Source organism: Corella eumyota, chromosome 4 (genome assembly GCF_963082875.1).
Source record: "Corella eumyota chromosome 4, kaCorEumy4.1, whole genome shotgun sequence".
NCBI lineage: Eukaryota > Metazoa > Chordata > Ascidiacea > Phlebobranchia > Corellidae > Corella > Corella eumyota.
The window spans coordinates 8,486,495-8,505,075 of NC_137493.1; the positions used below are offsets into that span (position 1 = coordinate 8,486,495).

General features: G+C 29.3%; 4 protein-coding genes and 1 pseudogene across 4 annotated transcripts; 4 read left to right on the forward strand and 1 right to left on the reverse strand.

Annotated features, from left to right (window-relative positions):
- Positions 1-23: 23 nt before the first annotated feature.
- On the reverse strand, positions 24-2,788 carry LOC145749793 (uncharacterized). Its single transcript, XM_082565655.1, has 3 exons — positions 2,546-2,788; positions 1,482-1,667; positions 24-1,310 (listed from the first exon to the last, which is right to left on the reverse strand). Exons 1-3 carry the CDS (start codon positions 2,704-2,706, stop codon positions 686-688), a joined length of 972 nt encoding a protein of 323 aa, XP_082421781.1. The 5' UTR covers positions 2,707-2,788; the 3' UTR covers positions 24-685.
- Positions 2,789-3,870: 1,082 nt separating this feature from the next.
- Positions 3,871-5,528, forward strand: LOC145750754 (amine sulfotransferase-like). Its single transcript, XM_082566835.1, has 7 exons — positions 3,871-4,111; positions 4,238-4,354; positions 4,492-4,598; positions 4,777-4,918; positions 5,001-5,116; positions 5,195-5,348; positions 5,416-5,528. The coding sequence occupies exons 1-7, from the start codon at positions 3,871-3,873 to the stop codon at positions 5,526-5,528; spliced, it is 990 nt and encodes a 329-aa protein (XP_082422961.1).
- A 1,159-nt stretch (positions 5,529-6,687) lies between these two features.
- Positions 6,688-10,779, forward strand: LOC145750756 (uncharacterized). Its single transcript, XM_082566836.1, has 12 exons — positions 6,688-6,928; positions 7,057-7,173; positions 7,311-7,417; positions 7,510-7,651; positions 7,730-7,845; positions 9,076-9,367; positions 9,478-9,594; positions 9,695-9,801; positions 9,886-10,027; positions 10,147-10,262; positions 10,325-10,460; positions 10,545-10,779. Exons 1-12 carry the CDS (start codon positions 6,688-6,690, stop codon positions 10,655-10,657), a joined length of 1,746 nt encoding a protein of 581 aa, XP_082422962.1. The 3' UTR covers positions 10,658-10,779.
- A 1,396-nt stretch (positions 10,780-12,175) lies between these two features.
- On the forward strand, positions 12,176-13,706 carry LOC145750757 (amine sulfotransferase-like; annotated as a pseudogene).
- Positions 13,707-16,256: 2,550 nt separating this feature from the next.
- Positions 16,257-18,402, forward strand: LOC145750758 (amine sulfotransferase-like). The gene is made up of 6 exons (XM_082566837.1): positions 16,257-16,755; positions 17,020-17,054; positions 17,386-17,527; positions 17,595-17,710; positions 17,780-17,930; positions 18,019-18,402. The coding sequence occupies exons 1-6, from the start codon at positions 16,506-16,508 to the stop codon at positions 18,153-18,155; spliced, it is 831 nt and encodes a 276-aa protein (XP_082422963.1). The 5' UTR covers positions 16,257-16,505; the 3' UTR covers positions 18,156-18,402.
- The last annotated feature ends 179 nt before the right edge of the window (positions 18,403-18,581 follow it).

Genomic DNA, 18,581 nt, shown 5'->3' on the forward strand with positions numbered 1-18,581 from the left:
TATGGTATAACTTTACATTAAAAATACAATAATGAAAAGTAGCATAAGAAAAAAATAAAGCTTAACGCTAAACAAAACACACACTGTGATTGGTAATATTGACATAGTAAATATTATTATGATGTTTTTCTATTTAGGCAATTTAAGCTACGACATTAGAATACAGCTTAATACATATTAACTTCAATGAATGCTCTACATAAGATAGGTATTTTATTATAGACACTTTTAACATTTAAAAATCTTTTTTTTAAGGAATATAACTGTAATCTGTAAAAATAAAAACAAAATGAAATGGCAAAATAATGCAAATCAAAAATCTAAATTTCACTAAGGTTAAGCATAAGACTGGACAAGATTGCTAGCTGTGCAATACAACAAATCTAAATTCAAACAATGGCTAATCATTCAAAAAGAAAGTGAATATAACAAGTAGGCAAATAATATATTGACTTAAACCAGTATGAAAGTGTAACAGGAAGTAAAAAATTCAACCTAAATACAGTGCTTAACGATTGCGTATTACACTAAGATATGCATTCAAACACTCAACCATGTATGTTTTAAAGTGTGTTTGACTGAGATGAAATACTAATAACACTGTTAATCAATTTCTAACAAAAGGTAAATAGGCCTATATAATGTTGTCATATTAACCTTTATCAGGTAAAAAATAAACAATAGATTAATTTTGTTGCATGATTTCCTTCAATTCTTCAGTGTATCGCTTATGCAATTCTAAAAAGTTATTATACCGGCACACTGCTGTCGTTTTCATTGACCAATCTTGTTCAGAAACTTTGACTCTCATAGTATTGTGTTCCTTTTTTCTTCTCGACTTTGGACTGGGTTTCATAAATTTAGAAAGTCTGGGCGAATTTTTACCTTTTAAAGTGGTGCGTGTTGTACTTGCAATAGACACATTGTTACTACTCAGTGCATCTGTCGATTTCGATCGTCTTAAATTCTCAGATTTGGATTTAGTTTTTTTATTGGTATAAATGTTAAAATCAAGCAAATTATTTTCAGGTTCATCATAATCACTTGTGTCAGTAAGAGTATCAACTGAATTTGATTTCACGCTCAAACTGCTTGACAAAAAGTGGTCTTTTAAGAAAGTTATTTCAGGATTTGAAGCTGTATTGTTTCCCAAAGTTAAGGAACTTCGAAGATGTTCATTGGAAGACAATGAAGAGGTGGATGCTGTTGGAGTACTATCCTCCGAAGGAAGATTTATTGTCACTGTTTCAGTTCTATTTTTTAGTGCTTTAACCTCTTTTTCAAGTCCTTCCACTAATATTTCCAAATATCTAAACATTTTTAAATTATTTATTCATAGGAGGTAGAAAACAAAAACAAACAGTGATAAGCCTACTTTACTAGCATTTATACATGAAGCACTTAACGTAACTAACTAAAATAAACAATATTTAGAACTAGTTAATTTAATTGCGAAATATATTTATTTAAAGTTAACTCACTGATAACTTGAATTTGTGAGTGCCTTAATCCAGGCATTACAAGTTGCATCATCATCTGCTGTTAACTTATAAACTCGGGTCCCCTCACCAGGAAAAAGAATGGAAAATGTGTAGGGGGAATCACCACCTTCTGCTAATTGTACACAACAACCCTCTAACACTATTACTCCAATTGGGTTCTCTGATCTATAAACAATAAAACTTAAAATTAAATGCACACTATTTTTTGGATTTCTAATAGAAAATTACAAAAATTACAAATCACAATTGTAAAAAAAAACAGAATTACTTAAGCACAATTTTTTTACTTTAACTATAACCAAGCTTTGTGTAGGCAGTGAAAGTAGGATTTTTAACAGAATTAAAAATATGCATTTATACTATTTAAATTAAATAACACTAAAGTATAGAAGACAAAAAAGTATGGTATCATAAACATTAACCAAAATTTACGGATTGCAAATGGAACTTTCTAACTTTGCTGCGGAATGCGGTATTTACCTAAGAAGCTAAGAAACAATGCAGTAGTAATTTTTTTTTATTTCGGTTTTTCGCGCACTGTAAGAAGTAAATAATAAATGTGATGTATATACAAATAATATTACACATATGATGATAAGGGCAGTACAACCGCAATTTTCGTAAAAGTTAGCATACAGTCTGCTTATTTCCCGCATCATGCAACTTCTTTTAAATCTCTATTAGTTTCGCACGCCCTACATAAACAGGGTGTGTAACCAAAATGCGGCACATGTAATTAAACAAAAAGGTTGCATAAATTAAACCCTTACCCTAACCCTCATATTCAGTTTACCCATTAACACATCTGACTCGTAAAACGGATTAAGTTATACTCATTAAAACATATTTCAACTAATTTTTAATGTCTGGTTGAACAATTGCCATACTTAGGTTATAAGGCCTTGTTAAATTCGGGCGTGCGAAACTAATAGAGATCCCTTCTTTTAGTATAATGCCATGCGTTTACAATTAAGGCATAAATTCTAATTTAAACCCTTTAAATAACATATGTGTTTTTTTGCTGTCAAAATGTATAATCTTACCCCGACTTTTCATAGTAAAACAACAAGTTTCCTTTCAAAATGCAGTAACGTCGTTGATAACTTGTGTTAAGTTCACCTTTTTTCGACAACCAGCCCTGCTTATCAATTGCAATGTCCGGAGACGACCCGATATACGAGAGATGTTTATCATTCAGCTTCATACCATTAGCAAGTCGAGATATCCAAAACAATATTACCGCTATGCAAAAGTTATATTGTTAAACAAATTAGAAACCGAAGTAAAAAAATTCTTAACAAATCAACATGCAACACAAGTTATAACCGATGAGAGTTCGAGCAGGGCTTTTTTACGTTACTTTTTTTCTTTGTTTATTTTTTTTTGGTTACATACTTATTAATAGTTTGACAGTTTATAAAAACAAATAGAACAGTAACACATAAAAAGTACAGCAAGCCACAAAACTAAAAAAAAAAAGTCAAAATTCATAAAAATGACCACGCAAAACTAGGTATAGCAAAAACGGCAAATACATGTGTTAAAGTCAGAATAGGTTGTGGACTATGCCCTGTTGATTTTGCTAAAATTAAAAAAGCTAAGTCATAGTCATATTCTCAATACATAATTATTTCAGCGTAATTACATCACAAGACCTTAATTTCATGTGTCGTAAGGCTATTTAGTTTTAATGTTCCCTAAAAGACGTTTAACGATTGGTAACGTAGATACCAACACATAATAAAAACGGATATACACGCCTAATTTTGTTTTCGTACATCAAATTAAAATGTGACGATATCTTAGTATTAAATATCTTAGTGACGATATCTTAGTATTAAATTAAGGAGGTGTTTAGAGTTAGACCATTCAAAATAGCTTAAATCTAACATGGGGAAAATAGTTTAGTCTAAGGGCAGGCCGACGTATTAAAAAACGCATATTTAGAATTTTAGTATTTAAATTATCCTAATACAGTTTAGTGATTTTGTTGTTGTTTTTATGTTTTAAATAATTATAAGAGAAAAAACAAGTAAAACAAGTTGCCAAAACGTTTATTAAAAAGGCTAAATTACTTGGTATTTAACACATTAAATCATCGAAAATAACTATTTTTACATAAATTAATTGGTATTCAAAACATTAAAATGCCTGTGTTTAAAGTTTAGCCAACTTACTTATATTTTTACTTTGGAACTATTGCCAGGCACTATGTTATTTACAAAAAGATTTCTTATCAGGTGTTTAATTATTAAACATTAAACATTTAATGCAAACATTCGATCTTATATATAGTTTAATCTTTAAATTCATATTCTGTGTTAAAAAGTGAATCAAGTTAAAACGTTTAATTTGCTAAATATCAACGATGGAAAAAGTCTTAATGGCATCGTGCACAAAAGCATTTGATCTTATACCCAAAGAGAAACAACCTGACTTGAAAGCATTTTCAGTTGCGCTACAAAATGCTTTTCAGCTAAAACCAATAATAACGGAATGGAATGGATACTTCTTTTTTCCGGGCTTTGATACAGAAATTGCAAAGTATATTTACAACGAATGGCAGCCAAGAAAAGGAGATGTCGTTATATCATCTTACGCCAAAACAGGTTTGTTTTTTTTATTTTTTTGACCCTAAAGCTTGTATTGATTGGTATATTTTAAGACTAATGTATCAAATAAAAACATAAACCAAATGGTAAATACTTCTAATGTTAATGTTTTCGGAAAAATAGGCACAACTTGGACACGAGAAATAATCCGACAGATGATTTACAGAAAAGATAAAGCACTTCTTGAAGCCACAAATATCAGTGGACCGATGTTTTCATATTTGGAAACACTGCCAAAAGGTAAATAAAATATTGAATATGTTTTGATAACATCAGTGTTTTACCTTTTTATAACTTAAATATGGAAATACAGATGCACAATTTGTACGAGTAAATTACTTTGCAATGTGTGAACATGCAAAAATGTTTTTGTTTAGAGAAATTTCAGGTGATGGACAACTTTCCAATGGAACGAAGAGTTTTGGGAACCCATTTACCAGCTCCATTATTCAACCATAAAAAATTTCGAAAAAACGGAAATAAAGTTAGTTTTGTATAAATCGATCGAATATTCGGATTTTTTGAATTTATTTGTATATAACGTAAGTTTGGTATTGCTTTGAATTGCCTAGATAAAACATTCACATGACAAGACACAAGCTTAGGAACAGAACCAACGATCTTATGTAATATGGTTGCGCATTCTCATAAATTTTTTTTAGGTCATTTACGTGATTAGAAATCCGAAAGATCAAGTAGTTTCTTGGTATAACTTTACAATGGGTTTCCCTTACATTGACAAAGAACCATTCTCAAAAATGTTTCCAAGAGATGAAAAAGCATTTTTTGATCAGGCAATATTAGGTTAGTTTATTAGCTAATTGCAAGAAAGTTTGTTTTAATACTTTTTAAACTTATAAGACTAACATTTGTAATCTTTTTAAAGGCAATCAAAAAAATATGGCGAAGGAAGGTGAAGGATATTTAGAGCACATTAGAGGATGGTACGAACACAAAAATGACGACAACGTTATGTTTTTGTGTTATGAAGATATGAAAGAGGTAGAACATTAGAGTCACTAACCATTAAGTTAATCCAGTTATTACCACAATTAAAACCTATTTGCTTTTTGTTACAAGAATATATGTAAAGAGCTCAACAAAATTGCTAAATTTATCGGCGAAGATTTGTCCGAAGAAGAAATAAAAGAGGTGGCTAATGCAACCTCATTCAATAAAATGAAAGAAGTTGAAAAAAAGGCAAACGCCTCAGGACTAAACCTTATGCGAAAAGGTAACGTAAGGGTTTAAAGAGAATTAATAATAATAAAAATTTATATTTATAAAAATTTATATTTAAGGTCAAGTTGGTAGCTGGAAAAATCATCTGACGGTCGCACAATCTGAACTGATCGATTCCAAGGTTGAGAAAATACTTGGAGACACCGACATTAAATTTAGATATACGTTGTAAAACTTAAGTTATGCACAAGAGAAATAATATATAGCATTTGTAATACTCGTTTTACTGCTCAATAATCAATTAGATATAATAATATGTTAGGGTGTAGTTCCAAACCATTACCTGAATTTTTTGTTGCGATTACCAAAAGGTATTGTCGCTAGGATTAAAAAAAACGTGTAAAAAAGTGACCTGAGTGGTTTAACTTCGATTTACAATCCATACCAATTCTAATGTTTTTAACAGCATTTTGGCTTTCAACAATGGACACAAAATATAATATACAGAAAATCTAACAAGGCTTATAACAATTATTCTTAAAAAAAATTTTAATAAAAGCAGTCAGGCAGTTTGTCCATTTGCGTATATACTCGCTTAGCCTTTTATACATAAATACCAACTTTTAAGCTGCGTTAAGGCATGTAGTAACAAAATGAAAATGACCACATGTTATAGCATTGTTTTGTTAATATATATTTTTTTATATTGCTACACGATACGACGATTTAGTTTGGCATAACAATAAAAATATATTTGCTTAACAAAACCAGCCAAATGTAACTCTTGTAACATGTCTAAAAACTATATTTATTGCTGCAGCTAAACAAATATAACACTTAAACACAGTAGAACTATGCTTGGAGGGATTTATAAGCGTTTTCCTTATAGGTTAACTTTTAAAGAAAACTGGCATGGCTTCAAAACAGCTTATGATCGCATCACAAAGTGTAGCTAGCCATACCCACCCATTCGCCTACAACCCGGTGACGTCATAAAGAGTTCGTCGAAGTTTTAAAGCATCGAATCAGGCCTATTATAGACGTAAATATATTTTTAATTACATTTCTAAACTCAGTACAGTTAAAATAAATATGTAAGCTACCCGTATTTTTTATTGGGTTTTTCTTTTAAATAAATTATTAAGGTGTACTATACATTAAAATGTACGTGTTCAAAGTTCAAGCTATTTTAACTTTGTATTTACTTTGGAATTACCACCAGCCACTAAGTTGTTGACAAATTGATTTCTTACCAGGCATTTACTTATTAAACATTAACTTTAAATATTCACTAATGTTCTACAATCTGGCAATAAAGTTTGATCTTTTAAACCATATTTCGTGTTATAAAGCTAGTTAAGTTAAAAAATTTAATTTGCTAAATATCAACGATGGAAAAACTTATGTTAGCTTCTTGCACAAAAGCATTTGATCTTATACCAGAAGAAAAACGACCTGATTTGAAAGCATTTACAGCAGCACTTCTAAATGCTTTTCAGTTAAAACCAACATTAACAGAATGGGATGGTTACTTTTTTCCTCCGGGCTTTAATGCAGAAATTGCAAAGTATGTATACAACGAATGGGAACCAAGACGTGGAGATGTCGTTATCTCATCTTACGCCAAAACAGGTTCGTTTCTTTTAAATTCTTTTGGCCTTTAAGCTTGTAGTGATTGGTATATATTCCAAAATGAATGGATTAAATAAACATGGAGCAAATGGTGTACATTTTTAAATTTATTGTTTTTGAGTAAATAGGTACAACTTGGACACGGGAAATAATCCGACAGATGATTTACAGAAAAGATAAAGCACTTCTTGAAGCCACAAATATTTATGGACCGATGTTTTCATATTTGGAAACACTGCCAAAAAGTAAATACATTATTGAATGTGTTTTGATAATGTCAGCGTTTCACTTTTTATAACCTTTTAATATAAAAATGTAGATTTACAATTCCTAAGAATAAATTACTTGGCAATATGCTAACATGCAAATTTATTTTGTTTAGAGAAATTTCAGGTGATGGACAACTTTTCAATGAAACGGAGAGTTTTGGGAACCCATCTACCAGCTCAACTGTTTAACTTTCAAAAATTTCAAAGCAAGGAAAATAAAGTTAGTTTTGTAAAGTCGGCCGAATCCTCATATTTTTTTATTGATTTAATATACTTAACATAAACATTTTCCTCACATATTTCTGTTTTCAGGTCATTTACGTGATTAGAAATCCGAAAGACCAAGTAGTTTCCTTATATAACTTTATGATGGGTTTTCCTTACGTTAACGAAGAACCATTCTCAGAAATGTTTCCAAAAGATGAAAGGGCATTTTTTGATCAGGCAATATTAGGTTAGTTAAATATGGGGTTGAAATAAAGTCTGTTTTAATATTTCAAAAAATGCATATTTCCGTGTATATATTTTAAAGGCAATCAAAAATTTATGGCAAAGGAAGGTGAAGGATATTTAGAACATATTAGAGGATGGTACGAGCACAAAAACGACGACAACGTCATGTTTTTGTGTTATGAAGACATGAAGGAGGTAAGATAATAAAGTCACCAAACGTTTGATAATCTTGTTCATAAAACAATAAAATCTGTTTGTTTATTTTTTGTCACAGGATATATGTGGACAGCTTAAAAAAATTGCTAAATTTATTGGCGAGGATTTGACTGAGGAAGAAATAAAAGTCAATAACAACATTCAATAAAATGAAAGAAGTCGAGAAAGAAGCAAACGCCTCGGGGATAAACCTTATGCGAAAAGGTAACGTAACGATTTAAAAAGAATTAGTTGGAGAAAATATAATAAATTACCCGTTAATAATAATAATAATTTATATTTAAGGTCAAGTTGGTAGCTGGAAAAATCATCTGACGGTCGCACAATCTGAGCTCATCGATTCAAAGGTCGAGAAAACACTTGGACACACCGACATTAAATTTAGATACGAGTTGTAAAACTTAGTAGTGTGGAACGGAAATTATATATAACATTTATAATATTCGCTTTTACTGCTTAATATTAATAAAGTGTATTAATACGTTAGCATGTATTTATATTTCTAAACCATCACTTGCATTTTTCTAATAGCGATTACTGAAAGGTATTAAGGCTAAAATTTGTAAAAAACAGTTTAAAAAAGCAATCTGTGTGGTTTAACGTCGATTCATTCAAGTTAAAATACCATGTTCACAGGGCGTAAAGTGGATTTTCGTTTGAAATTATTGCAGTAGTGCCTTTCACAGTATATATCAAGTCTGAAGGTTTATAAGGGAAAATAGATAAAAGATTTAATGGATATTTAGCATTGAACAAACAAAAATTACATAAGCCATTGCATTACTTTCAGTAAGACGTGACAAAATGTATAACTGCTTTCCTATGACGTTAAAACGTGTAATATCAATTAATACAAGTCATGAGTTCGCTATTTTTTGTTATGTTTTTAACAAAGTTTTAAAAACGTTAGTAATATGCCATATTTTCAATACTAATAAAACAGGCAATACTAACAAAACAGCAAAATAAAAAGATTTATATTATTTGCGTGACTTAAAGTAAACGTTAATTATTTAGTTTTAATAAAACGAAAATTATAAAATACCAGGAAATATTTAAGTACAGATGTTAATTTTACAATTTTATGAACATAAGTCACTGACCGCCAAAGGCAACAAATTATCTAAAAATACATAATTTTAATCACAGTCTTTTTCAAAGTTATCTTAAAAGGTAAAGGCATTGTATCAATTTGTACTTTTTTAACGGGTTTATACCAAACGTTTAATAAGCTGTTGTAATTTGCAAATTGATACGAAAATGGAAGATATGTTAACAAATACGTGTAAAAAGGCATTTGATCTTATACCTGAAGAAAAGCGGCCTGATTTGCAATCATATGTAGCCACTTTACAAAAATATTTTGGTGACCCTGAACCCAATACTTCATGGAAAGACTTCTTTTTCCCTCCTTTGTTTTACGGAGATATTGCTAAATACATTTTTGAGGAATGGGAGCCAAAAAATAGCGATATTGTGATAGCATGCTATCCCAAAACAGGTAAAAATTAAAATCAACTTAAGGTTTTAAAAAATTCAGAAAAAGGTTTTTTATCAATATTAATTATTTAATTGTATTATCTGTATTATTTTAAATTTTTATTTATAAAGGCAGTACATGGGTTAAGGAAATTGTTCATCAGATGATTTACAGAAACGATAAAACTCTTTCGGAAAAAACTCACATGTATGGACCATTTTTCGTGTCTTTGGAAGCTGGGCCAAAGGGTACATTTTTAATACATAAACGATTTTTTATTTAAATTGTTTTGTGTAACAGTTGGATTTTGTATATGTTTTTTAAAACACTTAAACATATTTCTGACAGAAAAATTTCAAGTGATAAACAACTTTCCAATGGATCGAAGAATCCTGAAAACTCATATACCAGCTCCAATATTTAACTTTGAAAAATTTAGAAGAAATGGAACAAAGGTATTTTCTGAATAGATAATTGATCACCTTAATGTAATGGTCTTAAAGGCCTATTTTTAACAAAATATTATTTTGCAATGCTAGATTATTTACATGATGAGAAATCCAAAAGATCAAGTTGTGTCCTGGTTCAATTTCGCATTAAAACATCCGTACATTGACAAAAAACCTTTCTCTGAAGTGTTACCAAGAAAAGAAAAAGAATTTATTGATCTAGCTATTGCAGGTTATCTTTTTACCCGTTCTTAATTAAACATTTATTAACTAACTTGCTAAAAGTTTTTTTTAAATGTAAAAACAATTATTTAAAATTTAAAATATGTCTAACATTTTTTTAATAAAAAGGAAAACAAAAAATGTTTGCAAAGGAAGGTGAAGGATATTTGGAGCATATTAGAGGATGGTACGAGCACAAAAACGACGACAACGTCATGTTCTTATGTTATGAAGATATGCAGGAGGTAAATTACCAAAATTATTATCTTTAAACCAATTCATAAACAGTTTATATTTGTGTTATTAGGATATTTTTGGACAACTCAAAAAAATCAGTAAATTCATTGGCGAGAATTTAACTGAAGAAGAAATAAAAGTTGTAGCTGAGAAAACATCTTTTAAGAGTATGAAAAAGAACGATCCGTTAAATTTTGCACGAAAGGGTAATTGTCAAACTACCTTTAAATACCTACCTTACCTTTAAATTTCACAATTTTGATATTTTTCAAATGTAATGTTGTACTCAGGTCAAGTTGGTGGCTGGAAAGATCATCTGACAGTCGCTCAATCCGAACTAATTGATTTCAAGGTTGGAAACATACTTGGAGACACCGACATCAAATTTAAATACGAGTTGTAACAAATTCAAGTTTGTTGCCTTTACTGTTTATTAACTACTAAAGTTATATAATAGGCTGTTATAAAATATTTCTTAACCCATATACCTCGCTTACCTAATCGAGATCACGTCATTTAAAATATAAATCAATATATTATATAAATAGAAGTATTGTGGTTTTAATTACTAAAAAAAGGTGTAAAAGCAAGCTGTGTGGTTTATTTTAGTATTATGGATTAGATTAACCTATTTTATTATTTGTGGTCAAATGCAATCGTTATAAAACATAGAAAGTCGCATGGATATTACTGATACCATTTGCGATAAATATCAAGCCGAAATATGCACAGGAGATAGAAGAAATAAATATATTAAAAGTGATATGATTTTAAAAAAATAGTTGTTAGCTAATCGATTGCGTACCTTTCTGTCAAACGTGGCGGTGTGACATTATTTGTTTAATGTCGGTACATAAAAAAAGGAAAAAATTTTAATTGTACACAAAAAAATTAAATTTTTTAAATTACAGAAAACTTGACAAATATCAAGTTTACTATTTTAAAGAACATAAACCCCCTAAAAACTACGAGCAACAAGTTATTTGATTATATATTTTAAACCGAATTTGTTTTAAATTATGGAATCAAATGGAACGGATATAAATAAAACCGAATGAAATGAGGTAAATTAAATAAAGTTGCTTGACAGGGAATGAGAATAAAATATAAGTTTTCATATAGAATAAAACCAAGTAGAGATATAATTTAAGTTGAATGGTAATAACCCGAATTTTAATTTTTTTTCATTTCATTTTGTTCGACAAAAATCGGGTTTTACTAAAATCTGTGTTCCATCAAAATATTATCCGTTAAAAATCCGCTTGATTAAGATCCAAACCAATAGTTTCCGGTCCATTAGTTTACTTTTCATTTATTTCCTTTTATTTTTTCCCTCAGAAAATTGAAATACGAATTAAAATTGTATTAAACTAACTTTGTAAAGTGTTGCCGTTTGAATTATATGCGTTTTTGTGTAATAATTATTAAAATATTTGTATATAGTTTAATTAATGCACACTTTTTTAAATCATAAAAAATTACATATTTAAAGAAGTTTTATTTTTTAACTATAGGAATAGAATTAGAAATGTTTATTCTTCTTTAAGATATTAGTTGGGTAAATATCAGTTAATAATTTATGACCAATTCTTAAATCAATTGTGCTGTTTAATTTGTGAGTAAACTGTTAAATATAACAAACCTGTAAAAAGTTTAAACACGATATAAGAAAAGCTTTATAGAAATGGAAAAAAGTTTTAAAATTCTATAAACGAATAAGGTTAAATTATTAAAAATCATAGAAAATTTAACTATAAAATGTCGTTATATAATGCAATAGTTATTGGCTAAAGCAAGCAAAAATTGATTAAACGATTTCATTGATATGCTTTGCACGTTAATATACGATTTAATTACATAACCCAAAAACTTTAATTGACAAACGTATGGGCTAATATTATTTGCAGTAAAATAGAACAAAATGGAAAATGTGTTAACAAATACGTGTAAAAAAGCATTTAATCTTATACCTGAAGAAAAACGGCCTGATTTGCAATCATATGTAGCCGCTTTACAAAAAGATTTTAATGACCCTGAACCCAATACTACATGGAAAAACTTCTTTTTCCCTCCTTTGTTTTACGGGGATATTGCTAAATACATTTTTGAGGAATGGGAACCAAGAAATAGCGATATTGTGATAGCATCTTTCCCCAAAACAGGTAAAATAAATACAAAAATTATAACCTTATTTGACAAAAAAATAATCTGGCTTTACTGCTATCCATTGTTTTATGTATAGGTACTACATGGGCCAGAGAAATAGTTCGTCAAATGATACCGTAACAATGAAGCTCTTCTTGAAAGAACGAATTTGTATGGACCATTTTTTGCGTACTTAGAAATGGGTCCAAAGGGTATATTTAAATTTTTATTTATTTAACAGTATCTTGCATTAATTAAACACACCAAATATCTTTCGTCTATAATTGCATTGTAGTAGGATATAAAAATTACGTGTTGGTCAATAAGTACCACCTAATAGTACGTCAAGCCTAATTATTTTGAAAGAAAAATTCCAGGTTATTGATAACTTTTCAATGGAACGAAGAGTCTTGGGAACTCATCTACCAGCTCCATTATTTAATTTCAAAAAATTCAAAAGCGCTAAAGCAAAGGTTTGTGCTTTGTATATAACGTTGTCTACTAGTTGTCTGGGCCCTTTTTGCATTAAAAAATCTTCTTTCGTTGCTAGGTCATTTACATGATAAGAAATCCAAAAGATCAAGTTGTGTCCTGGTATAATTTTGCAATGGAACATCCGTATGTTGATAAAAAACCCTTTTCCGATGTGTTACCGAGAAAAGAAAAGGAATTTATTGATTTAGCTATTGCAGGTCAGCATTCGAATGCTTTTAGCCCCTGATTTGTAGCAGCCCACTAGCTCGTTTTAATTTAAAAAAATAAGTCTTATTTTGTTTTGTGAAAAAAGGAAAACAAAAAATGTTTGCGAAAGAAGGTGAGGGATATTTGGAGCATGTTAGAAGATGGTACGAGCACAAAAACGACGACAATGTCATGCTCTTGTGTTATGAAGATATGAAAAAGGTAATTTATCAAAATTATAGACTTTAAACCAGTTAATTAACTACTTAAATTTGTGTTGTAAGGATATTCACGGAAAACTAAGAAAAATCAGTAAATTTATTGGCGAGGATTTAACTGAAGAAGAAATAAAAGTTGTAGCTGAGAGAACATCTTTTAAGAAAAAGGACAACTCATTAAATTTTGCACGAAAAGGTAAAACAAATTTGAATGACAGATGACAGCATAAAGCTAAACTTGTTTAAAATGTATAAAATATAGAGATTAAATTCGTAATGTAATTTTGTTGTAAAGGTCAAGTTGGTAGCTGGAAAAATCATCTGACAGTTGCACAATCAGAACTATTCTATTACAAGGTCAAAAAAATTCTTGGGGACAAGGACATCGAATTCAAATACGAGTTGTAACATTAGGTTTCGTGTTATCAAAAGTTACAAAAAAATGTGTAATTTGTCTTGAAAAAAAAAAGTTATTTGTCTTAAAAAAAGGATGTTATTTGCCCTAAAAACTAATCTTGGGCTACTTATTTATCATTTTTAAATTGTACATATAAACTATACATGTTCAAATAGGTATAAACACCAAATTTGTTGTTAACGTATTGTAGTATAGCAACACATGTTGTGTTCAGAAAAAGTACCGTTTTAAATCAATGTTGGGTCTTATACATTTAAATTTGCAATTTGGTAAACTGTTGGTTTTGATAGAAAACCTTAATCTGTTTAAAAAATTAAGCAATTTGTTTATGTTAATAATACATCTTCTACTCTGTTATTTTTAAAGTAACTATTAAATATTGTAAAAATTTATATAAACTTAAAACGTAAATATAAAAAAAATCATTCCTTATTCTAATTTTATAGCAGGACAAATGTTTAAAAAAGTATTTGAACTGAAATATTAAGGCCTTTTTTACCAAAGTTATGATTTCATTTGCTTTTGATTACGTAATATTCTTTGGTCGGGCGGTTTCAAGTAGAGATCGTAAACTTTATGCTTGTTGCTTTGCTGCGTTTATTTAAACTATGCAAGTTTATTACAATGCTGAAAATGTAGATAGTAAGAAATACCATATTTTTAAACTAATTTAACAAAGTTTTTTTGTGTTAATGATATTTTTAGAAGTTTTTTTTCCTATGCTTATATTAATAAACATTAAATAAAAACATATTTATTATATAGCATCTCGTCAGAAGTTTTATTTTGTGCCAATATTAATTTTTAAATACAAAGTTGTTTAGCAGTTAAAATTTTGAATTAAAACGCTTATAATGTCGGAAGGTAAAGAAATAGATTCCATTAAAACTATATGTCAAAAAGAACTTATACCAGCCAAAAAACGACCTGATTTAGAAAAATATGTTGAACCATTTGCAAAAAGTTTGATACTTGAGTCAAAAATTACTAGTTGAATAGATTACAATTTTTTTACCGGTTTCAATGCCGACATGGCTAAGTATGTATATGAGGAATAGCAACTTAGAAGAGGCGATGTAGTAGTTGCATTCTTACCTAAAACTGGTAAGTTTTATTTAAAACATTTGATTGGCAACAACTAAACACAACATGTTTTTCAAGAACAACATGGACAAGAAAAATTGGTCGGCAAATCGTGTACAGAAATGACAAAAATCTCAACTAATTTTTTTTAGACCTTATTTTGCCTATTTGACCATGTTACCCAAAGGTACAAAAAACATTTTATAATAAAGGCTTATTACAGAATATTAACATAAAACCATTTATTTATTCCTTTTAAAACTGGATTTAGAGAAGTTTTAGGTGATTGACAACTTTCCAATAAAGCAAAAAGTCTTGGGAACCCATCTACCAGCTCCCTTATACAGCTCCGGTACGAGCACAAAAAAACGACGACAACGTCATGTTCTTGTGTTATAAAGACATGAAAAAAGTAAACTCAAACTAATTTAATTTAGCAATGGTAATGAGTATAAATACAATTACAAAAATAGGATATTTGCGGTCAAATTAAAAAAATTGGTGAATTTATTGGCGGGACAATTTAACAGAAGAATTTAAATTTAACAGAAGAAGAAATTAAACATGTTGTTGACGTCACGTCGTTTAGTAAAATCAAAAATATCAAAGAAAATTCATCAGTTGCTAAATTCTTGTTAAGAAAAGATTGTTTAATATAGATTTATTATATAAAATCTTATGGAATTTTTAAAGGGCCTATTTTATACTTATATATCAAACAACCCAATATTGTAGACCAAAATATTAATTTTAGTAATTCTGGAAATGTCATTTAACAGTCTTACAATCTTAACTAATCGATTACAAAGTCGAAAAGATTCTACGAGACATCGATATTAAATTCAAATACGAGCCATCGGGTTTTAGCGCTTTAAGTTGCGTGCCATCGAAATTCTAACATAAGTAATACATATATTTTTTTCTTCGTATATATCTTTATCCTAGATGTGGAAAAGTCGAATGCGCGACTTAAACATAGAGTAACATCATAGCGCTACAGCATAAGATCAGTGGGGATTGAACCCACGACCTCATGTGTGGTGTAGCAAGTGTTCTTACCACTACACCACGCTGCCGGCGTATATGACTTACTTTTCGTTTTTTACATGCTTGTTGCTATAGTTTAATAAGCTAGTGTAGTATTGCGACATTAACTTTACGTATATTTGTAATGTTTTTCAATTGTCTTTAAAATAAATCTTTATTGAGGTCAAACTGGTGTTTAAATATGTGAATTGAAAGCGTAAATGTCTTCGTTAAGGTTAATAATTATGTGTGTTACGTAACTGAGTTTGTCTGCGGTTATTTCAGCCAAACAGATATGGTTCGGCAGGTTTAAGAACAAAGCTATTTTGCTAAAATCAAGCAATTGCTGCGTTTATTGTGTATATAATATATGGCTTAAAGCTTAGTGTATAAAACACAACAGGGCGGTTAACCTAAGAGATTGCTTAAGACTTAAAATTCTAATTAACTGCAGATAGAAAAAAATAATAGACGATAATGAAATCTCTTTTAACATAGATTAAAGTAAAATCGTTTATTACAAAAAGATTTGCCAAAGCAATATTATTCTTGTAAGCTATTGCATGTTCTAAAATAAATAGACTTTGCCATTTTTGTAATTTAGTGTCGCCGAAAAATCGCCGAAAGATTTTAATTTGAATCAATATTTTTGCAATTCCATTGTAGAATCAGTTATTACAATGTCGGGGGGTAAGAACGGCGTTGAAGCTATATGTAAGAAGGTATTTGAGCTTATACCAGAGGAAAAACGACCCAATTTAGACGCATATGTTGACGCAATTGTAAAAAGTATGGGGCTTGAGCCAGAAATAACCCAATGGAAAGATTTTTATTTGTTACCCGGATTAAATGCCGATATCGCCAAGTACGTATATGAGGAATGGCAACCAAGAAAAGGCGACATTGTTATTGCTTCTTTTATCAAAACAGGTAAGGTTTATGATGATGTTATCTTAATAAATTAAAATTTTGGATTAAATTGCAATGATCGACCACTTTAACCTAAGCACCAAACTCACTTATGTCTTATTACGAGTTTATTTGTAAAATTCGTAAACTGGCTTTATTCTAAAGAATTTTTTACCAATAAAAGTTAGGTTAAATGTTTTATCCACAAATACTAACATTTAGTTATTCTATCAGTTTATTTAGAATTTTGCTTAAAAAAAACTAAAAAAAATACATGTTTTTAAGGAACAACATGGACAAGAGAAATTGTTCGACAAATGGTGTAGAGAAATGACAAAAATCTCTTAGAAAAAACTGATGTGATGAGACCATATTTTGCTTATTTGTCCATATTACCAAAAGGTACTTCTATTTTAAAAATTGGTTACAAAGTTTTATTATTACTATTTATTACTAACCATTCTTAAATTTAGAAAAATTTCAAGTGATTGACAACTTTCCAATGGAACAAAGAGTCTTGGGAACTCATTTACCAGCTCCATTATTTAATTTTGAAAAATTTTAAAAGCAAGGAACTAAGGTTGGTTAAGATTTATTATAAATGGATTAGACAAGATAATAGGTTAACTTCAGATAATCAACATGTTGCAGGTTATTTATGTGATTCGTAATCCAAAGGACCAAGCAGTATCAATGTACTATTTCTTAAGGGGTCAGATTTTTAGCAACAAAGAACCCTTTTCTGAATTATGGCCCAAAAACGAAAATAAATTTTATGACCAATGCATTGCAGGTTGTTTACATTTTTAGTTTGCTAACTAGTTAGTTTGATAAACTTATAATATGAATTAAAATGTTAGGAACTCAAAAAAATATGGCGAAAGAAGGTGAAGGATATTTGGAGCATGTTAGAGGATGGTACGAGCACAAAAACGACAACAACGTCATGTTTTTGTGTTATGAGGACATGAAAGAAGTAAGCTATAGATAATACTAAAAGGTGTTTGTTAGTATAAATACAACCACAAATTATTCCTTTAAACAGGATTTGTGCAGTCAGATTAAAAAAATCAGTGAATTCGTTGGCGAGAATTTATCTGATGGAGAAATAAAACATGTTGCTGACGTCACGTCGTTTAATAAGATGAAAACTAACCAAGTAGATACAAAGATTGCCAACCTTTTATTAAGAAAAGGTAAATCTCGATTTAATTTTATAGAATCGTAACTTGTGATTCAGGTCGTTTACCTTTTTTTGTTTATTAACAACTTTTTTTTGAAAAGGTCAAGTCGGTGAATGGAAAAATCATCTGACAGTCGCACAATCTAAAATGATCGATTCCAAAGTGCAAAAAATACTTGGAGACACCGACATCAAGTTTAAATACTCGATTAATAAACACCTGAGCACTGAGCAGTAATATTTAACAATGCGGCTAAACAATTAATGCTATGGTTGGCTTAATGTGTTACGCTGTTTTATCATAGATATTGATTGCAATACCGTGTAATGTAATATCTATGGTTTTGCTGTAGAACTTAATCTTGAAAAGAAGTTATTTAACTGAGATATAAAAAAGTCAGCTATTGATAGTATGCTATGAGTTAGGTTTTTTTAATACACCTCCTAATTTATTCTATTAAATTTTAAAATAAAGTTTTGTTAAATAATTTATGCTTGCGTTATATACTAACCTTAAAATAAAGTTTTGTTATATAATTTTAACACTTGCGTTATATACCACCAATTAAATTTGTATAAAACTTGCACAAAATGTGTTTAATATTAAGAAAAATAAAAAAAAAAACCTTAATGCAATTATTTTTAAATATTAAAAGCAAACTAA

Bases quoted from the DNA above. Each gene is read 5' to 3' on its own strand.
- LOC145749793 (XM_082565655.1), bottom strand. From the start codon at position 2,706: ATGAAGCTGAATGATAAACATCTCTCGTATATCGGGTCGTCTCCGGAC. The intron at 1,668-2,545 runs GTAAGATTATAC...TATTGTTTATAG, and splicing joins TTTTACTATGAAAAGTCGGG to ATCAGAGAACCCAATTGGAG. The intron at 1,311-1,481 runs GTGAGTTAACTT...AAAAATGTTTAG, and splicing joins CTCACAAATTCAAGTTATCA to ATATTTGGAAATATTAGTGG.
- LOC145750754 (XM_082566835.1), top strand. From the start codon at position 3,871: ATGGAAAAAGTCTTAATGGCATCGTGCACAAAAGCATTTGATCTTATA. The intron at 4,599-4,776 runs GTTAGTTTTGTA...AATTTTTTTTAG, and splicing joins TTCGAAAAAACGGAAATAAA to GTCATTTACGTGATTAGAAA. The intron at 5,117-5,194 runs GTAGAACATTAG...TTTTGTTACAAG, and splicing joins GTTATGAAGATATGAAAGAG to AATATATGTAAAGAGCTCAA.
- LOC145750756 (XM_082566836.1), top strand. From the start codon at position 6,688: ATGGAAAAACTTATGTTAGCTTCTTGCACAAAAGCATTTGATCTTATA. The intron at 6,929-7,056 runs GTTCGTTTCTTT...TTGAGTAAATAG, and splicing joins CTCATCTTACGCCAAAACAG to GTACAACTTGGACACGGGAA. The intron at 10,028-10,146 runs GTTATCTTTTTA...TTTAATAAAAAG, and splicing joins TATTGATCTAGCTATTGCAG to GAAAACAAAAAATGTTTGCA.
- LOC145750758 (XM_082566837.1), top strand. From the start codon at position 16,506: ATGTCGGGGGGTAAGAACGGCGTTGAAGCTATATGTAAGAAGGTATTT. The intron at 17,528-17,594 runs GTTGTTTACATT...TTAAAATGTTAG, and splicing joins TTATGACCAATGCATTGCAG to GAACTCAAAAAAATATGGCG. The intron at 17,931-18,018 runs GTAAATCTCGAT...TTTTTTGAAAAG, and splicing joins CAACCTTTTATTAAGAAAAG to GTCAAGTCGGTGAATGGAAA.